General features: G+C 43.3%; 1 protein-coding gene across 1 annotated transcript in view; it reads right to left on the bottom strand.

The window, feature by feature from the left end:
* LOC107561033 (neuronal-specific septin-3-like) overlaps positions 1-3,934 on the bottom strand; it is a 122,149-nt gene extending 118,215 nt beyond the window's left edge. Inside the window, exons 1-2 of the mRNA XM_016245365.1 lie at positions 3,918-3,934; positions 3,214-3,270 (exon numbers count right to left, since the gene is read on the bottom strand). Coding sequence (XP_016100851.1) covers positions 3,214-3,238 — 25 coding nt within the window. The 5' untranslated portion in view covers positions 3,239-3,270; positions 3,918-3,934. The remainder of the gene's footprint in view (positions 1-3,213; positions 3,271-3,917) is intronic.
* Positions 3,935-6,341: the final 2,407 nt, after the last annotated feature.

Genomic DNA, 6,341 nt, shown 5'->3' with positions numbered 1-6,341 from the left:
GGAGCCCTTCCCGGGCTAAACGAAACATCAGGAGCCCTTCCCGGGCTGGAATGGGGATCGGGGGCCCTTCCCGGGCTGGACTGGGGATCGGGGGCCCTTCCCGGGCTAATCGAAACATCAGGAGCCCTTCCCGGGCTGGACTGGGGATCGGGAGCCCTTCCCGGGCTGGACTGGGGATCGGGAGCCCTTCCCGGCCTGGACTGGGGATCGGGCGCCCTTCCCGGCCTGGACTGGGGATCGGGCGCCCTTCCTGGGCTGGACTGGGGATCGGGCGCCCTTCCTGGGCTGGACTGGGGATCAGGCGCCCTTCCTGGGCTGGACTGGGGATCACGAGATCTCGCCTCCTCATTTTGGCACTGACCGGCCTCCATATTCTGCTCACCCTCAGCCATGATGCAGGCGGCGGAGATCCTCTCCGCGCTCACACCGTCCACGGCGTGCTCCCTCCTGGTGGGCACTGTCGCCGGCTCTCACACCTGGTCTGATGTGTTGGGCTCAATCTCCGAGGCGATCCTCTTCTCAGCCGCGGGGCTTCGCTCCGGCTCGTGGATCGCAGTGGGAAATGGCTCTCCATCAGCGGTGGGCTCAGGCTTATGCTCCGTACCGCGGGGAGATGGTGGGCTGGGCTCAGGGTCCTGAGCACCCACTCGATGAAGGTGGTGAAGCTCTCTCGAGGACCTTCCCCGGCCAACTGCACTCGTGTAGTGGCGTTAAGTCCAACCTGGTAGAACGTGCAGAGGCAGTTGTCCGGGTAGTGCATGAGGTGAGCCAGGGACAGAAAGTCATGGGTGTGGTCCTCAAGAGAGCGTTCCCCCTGCTCCAGCAGGAGGAGTTGGAAGGCGGGGTAATCCATACAGAAAATAAAAACTGACAAAAAACGTGAAAACAAACGAGGGGAAAGACGCCGCTATACTTCACTTTTTGTGGGTCGGTTATTCTGTCACGGTCCAGGTGTGTGGAGGCAGGCAGGATGACGAGGACGACAAGGATTCAAAAGAAGGATATTTAATGTAGCAACAACAAGGCAGAGACAGACACACACTCGGGGTAACATTCACAATAACCGACCCTAATGCTCAGACAGACAGGAACTAATATAGGGCAGTTAACGAGGGACAGACAGGTGAGCACAATGAGGTGATTAACTAATAATTAGCCGGGCTAAACCAACACAAGGGGAAGAAACCACAGCAAACAGTCCACAGGGGTGTTACAACTTGAGGGATTTATATCTATAACATATAACATAACATGCATAGTAGAGTCCTTTTAGTTTTATCAAAAGCAACAACAGACTGTAAACTGAAATGGGCTGCTTTTATAAAATAAAAATAAATATTTGTAAAATTATCACTTTTGTATTCAGAGAAAATATGTATGAACATATGCTCGCTTTGTCAAATTGAGTATGAAGTTTTATTGAAAAAATACCTCACACACACACACACACACATATACACACACATGTGTATGTATTGAGTGTGTATATATATATATATATATATATATATATATATATATATATATATGGTCAACAGTTAGTTCAACCTTTGATCTGATTGATGTGGCTCTATTTTCACCTTCCATTTAAGTGTCTTCTGCATTTAGGAATAGAGGTTAGCTGGCCTCATGCTTGAGTATATTAATAGAGCTCTCAGATTGTAAGAAACCGCCAGAATAAAGTGAGCAGGAAGAGAACCTAGAGATAGTGATTACTTTATAACACAAGCTCTTTAGAATCTTTTTTAATTATTGCCACATACTCATAATGTACAATGAAAGGCTTACCTTGATGCAAAGTAGTTTTCTTCATCTTCAATAAATATCCACTTTAATGACACAAAATACAATTGTTTTAGTCAACGTAATTCAGATTTTTTATTTTTTAATCCAGTTGCAAATTTACACGACGAATGCCTTGGCGTCCAGTTATCAGTTCACGTGTAATCCGCGCGCTGATCTTGTTGTCCAGGTCTATAGAGCACCAGCATGCATCTTCCACTTGTCAAAGAGAGCGTGAAGCGAGACGAGACTATGTAGGGCGTGTGCATAGGCTAATATCTGCCAGGAGCACACTTTTTACACAAAGTCTACTGCCAGAAGGATTTGGTGGCTTGCTAGCAATTTCCTGTTTATAGATTAATTAAATTGACTTAATGAATAAAATTAAATTCAAAACAGTGTTTTGGAGCAGTTGAGTTCTTAAGGCAGCATAATTAAACTCCGGGTATGGGGTTTACAGTGCTTATATCAACTCAAGAGCCACAACACTCTTTGAATAACAAAATACAAAAGATAAAAACGGAGAGTCGAGTTCAGAGTGCCACTACTGATGCAACAATGTAGAGAAAAGGGTTTTGTAACATTTACAGATGGACCCTCTCAGCCAACCCAGGGAGCCTCAATATCCGTTCATGAAAAAGAATGGAACTTCCAAATCATTTGTTGCAGTTACACGTATTAAACCAGAAGATGTGGCAATTGTAAAGTATATTAAAATGTTTTTTTTATAGCAAAAACGCTTTAGAAAGACTAGTTCATTATAGACACAACAAAAGTTACAAACCTCAGACCTACATAACAGGTAGGAAAAATAGCTGCTCCTTACCTGAGTCTCCTAGAGCAGTGGTTCCCAACCCTGGTCCTGGAGGCACCCCAACACTGCACGTTTTGCATGTCTCCTTAATCAAACACACCTGATTCAGATCATCAGCTCATTAGTAGAGACTCCAAGACCTGAAATTGGTGTGTCAGAGAAAGGAGACATGCAAAATGTGCAGTGTTGGGGTGCCTCCAGGACCAGGGTTGGGAACTACTGTCCTAGAGAGATCCCCAACCACCGGGTCGTGACCCACTACAGGGCCGTGGAAGAATTGCTACCGGTGTTACGAGATTTTTGGTTGAGTGTGTATATATATATATATATATATATATATATATATATATATATATATGGTCAACAGTTAGTTCAACCTTTGATCTGATTGATGTGGCTCTATTTTCACCTTCCATTTAAGTGTCTTCTGCATTTAGGAATAGAGGTTAGCTGGCCTCATGCTTGAGTATATTAATAGAGCTCTCAGATTGTAAGAAACCGCCAGAATAAAGTGAGCAGGAAGAGAACCTAGAGATAGTGATTACTTTATAACACAAGCTCTTTAGAATCTTTTTTAATTATTGCCACATACTCATAATGTACAATGAAAGGCTTACCTTGATGCGAAGTAGTTTTCTTCATCTTCAATAAATATCCACTTTAATGACACAAAATACAATTGTTTTAGTCAACGTAATTCAGATTTTTTATTTTTTAATCCAGTTGCAAATTTACACGACGAATGCCTTGGCGTCCAGTTATCAGTTCACGTGTAATCCGCGCGCTGATCTTGTTGTCCAGGTCTATAGAGCACCAGCATGCATCTTCCACTTGTCAAAGAGAGCGTGAAGCGAGACGAGACTATGTAGGGCGTGTGCATAGGCTAATATCTGCCAGGAGCACACTTTTTACACAAAGTCTACTGCCAGAAGGATTTGGTGGCTTGCTAGCAATTTCCTGTTTATAGATTAATTAAATTGACTTAATGAATAAAATTAAATTCAAAACAGTGTTTTGGAGCAGTTGAGTTCTTAAGGCAGCATAATTAGTATGGGGTTATGGGGTTTACAGTGCTTATATCAACTCAAGAGCCACAACACTCTTTGAATAACAAAATACAAAAGATAAAGTCGAGTTCTCGAGTTCAGAGTGCCACTACTGATGCAACAATGTAGAGAAAAGGGTTTTGTAACATTTACAGATGGACCCTCTCAGCCAACCCAGGGAGCCTCAATATCCGTTCATGAAAAAGAATGGAACTTCCAAATCATTTGTTGCAGTTACACGTATTAAACCAGAAGATGTGGCAATTGTAAAGTATATTAAAATGTTTTTTTTATAGCAAAAACGCTTTAGAAAGACTAGTTCATTATAGACACAACAAAAGTTACAAACCTCAGACCTACATAACAGGTAGGAAAAATAGCTGCTCCTTACCTGAGTCTCCTAGAGCAGTGGTTCCCAACCCTGGTCCTGGAGGCACCCCAACACTGCACGTTTTGCATGTCTCCTTAATCAAACACACCTGATTCAGATCATCAGCTCATTAGTAGAGACTCCAAGACCTGAAATTGGTGTGTCAGAGAAAGGAGACATGCAAAATGTGCAGTGTTGGGGTGCCTCCAGGACCAGGGTTGGGAACTACTGTCCTAGAGAGATCCCCAACCACCGGGTCGTGACCCACTACAGGGCCGTGGAAGAATTGCTACCGGTGTTACGAGATTTTTGGTTTCCAAGATTTTCTGTTTCAGTGGGCGGAGCATAGATGAATATTCATGAGTTTCCCGGACATGTGCGTGGAACCAGGTGGAAATGAGAATTTCAGTTGACGCTCCTTGTATCTCAAGAGGTTTAATGGGATATTTAAAAAAAAAAAAGGTAAATATATTTCTAGTGTTGCACAAACTACATTTGTTTATCATTTCGTAACCGTTTATAATGTTTTTATTAGTTTACAGTGCACGTTTTGTGCAGTCGTCCCTGACTGAATGATTGTAGACATTATTTGTGTAATGTTAGGATAAAGCACAGCAAACTTCAGCTAGTTGTATATATTGATTTCAGTTCTTTGTGCTCTTCATTTGTAGCTTGCGATGCTTTAAAACTGTGTCTGTTATTAGTTGTTATAACATGAATGAATAAATGAACACATCACTGCCTGCAACAAATGAAATAAACCCATATAAACGTATCTGTAGGCATATTTTTTGTATACTGGTGTGCAGGCCAGGGCCGTTTCTAGGCATAGGCGAGCTAGGCGGTCACCTAGGGCGCCACCAGCTGAAGGGGCGCCAATGAGCGCACGTACTGGCACTTTTAGCAGGGTTGTGATAAAGAGTGGCACGGTCACCCTGAAATATGACTGCCGCCCCCACTGGATCCCCCAAGGATCCATGCCACTAGATCAGAGTGCTGTCAATTGCTCAACAACGCCATTAGATCAGTGGGCTCTGTCTGCTTTGGCAAGGTAACACTTTTTTTCAAGTTCAAAGGCCAATTTAAAATATTGGTACAGTAAATAAAGTGCACAAAATCAATATTTTTTTTATAGCAAAAACGCTTTAGAAAGACTAGTTCATTATAGACACAACAAAAGTTACAAACCTCAGACCTACATAACAGGTAGGAAAAATAGCTGCTCCTTACCTGAGTCTCCTAGAGCAGTGGTTCCCAACCCTGGTCCTGGAGGCACCCCAACACTGCACGTTTTGCATGTCTCCTTAATCAAACACACCTGATTCAGATCATCAGCTCATTAGTAGAGACTCCAAGACCTGAAATTGGTGTGTCAGAGAAAGGAGACATGCAAAATGTGCAGTGTTGGGGTGCCTCCAGGACCAGGGTTGGGAACTACTGTCCTAGAGAGATCCCCAACCACCGGGTCGTGACCCACTACAGGGCCGTGGAAGAATTGCTACCGGTGTTACGAGATTTTTGGTTTCCAAGATTTTCTGTTTCAGTGGGCGGAGCATAGATGAATATTCATGAGTTTCCCGGACATGTGCGTGGAACCAGGTGGAAATGAGAATTTCAGTTGACGCTCCTTGTATCTCAAGAGGTTTAATGGGATATTTAAAAAAAAAAAAGGTAAATATATTTCTAGTGTTGCACAAACTACATTTGTTTATCATTTCGTAACCGTTTATAATGTTTTTATTAGTTTACAGTGCACGTTTTGTGCAGTCGTCCCTGACTGAATGATTGTAGACATTATTTGTGTAATGTTAGGATAAAGCACAGCAAACTTCAGCTAGTTGTATATATTGATTTCAGTTCTTTGTGCTCTTCATTTGTAGCTTGCGATGCTTTAAAACTGTGTCTGTTATTAGTTGTTATAACATGAATGAATAAATGAACACATCACTGCCTGCAACAAATGAAATAAACCCATATAAACGTATCTGTAGGCATATTTTTTGTATACTGGTGTGCAGGCCAGGGCCGTTTCTAGGCATAGGCGAGCTAGGCGGTCACCTAGGGCGCCACCAGCTGAAGGGGCGCCAATGAGCGCACGTACTGGCACTTTTAGCAGGGTTGTGATAAAGAGTGGCACGGTCACCCTGAAATATGACTGCCGCCCCCACTGGATCCCCCAAGGATCCATGCCACTAGATCAGAGTGCTGTCAATTGCTCAACAACGCCATTAGATCAGTGGGCTCTGTCTGCTTTGGCAAGGTAACACTTTTTTTCAAGTTCAAAGGCCAATTTAAAATATTGGTACAGTAAATAAAGTGCACAAAATCA

This window comes from Sinocyclocheilus grahami, unplaced genomic scaffold (genome assembly GCF_001515645.1).
Source record: "Sinocyclocheilus grahami isolate Dianchi unplaced genomic scaffold, SAMN03320097.WGS_v1.1 scaffold752.1, whole genome shotgun sequence".
NCBI classification, from domain to species: domain Eukaryota; kingdom Metazoa; phylum Chordata; class Actinopteri; order Cypriniformes; family Cyprinidae; genus Sinocyclocheilus; species Sinocyclocheilus grahami.
This window is presented reverse-complemented; position numbering and strand designations above follow the sequence as displayed.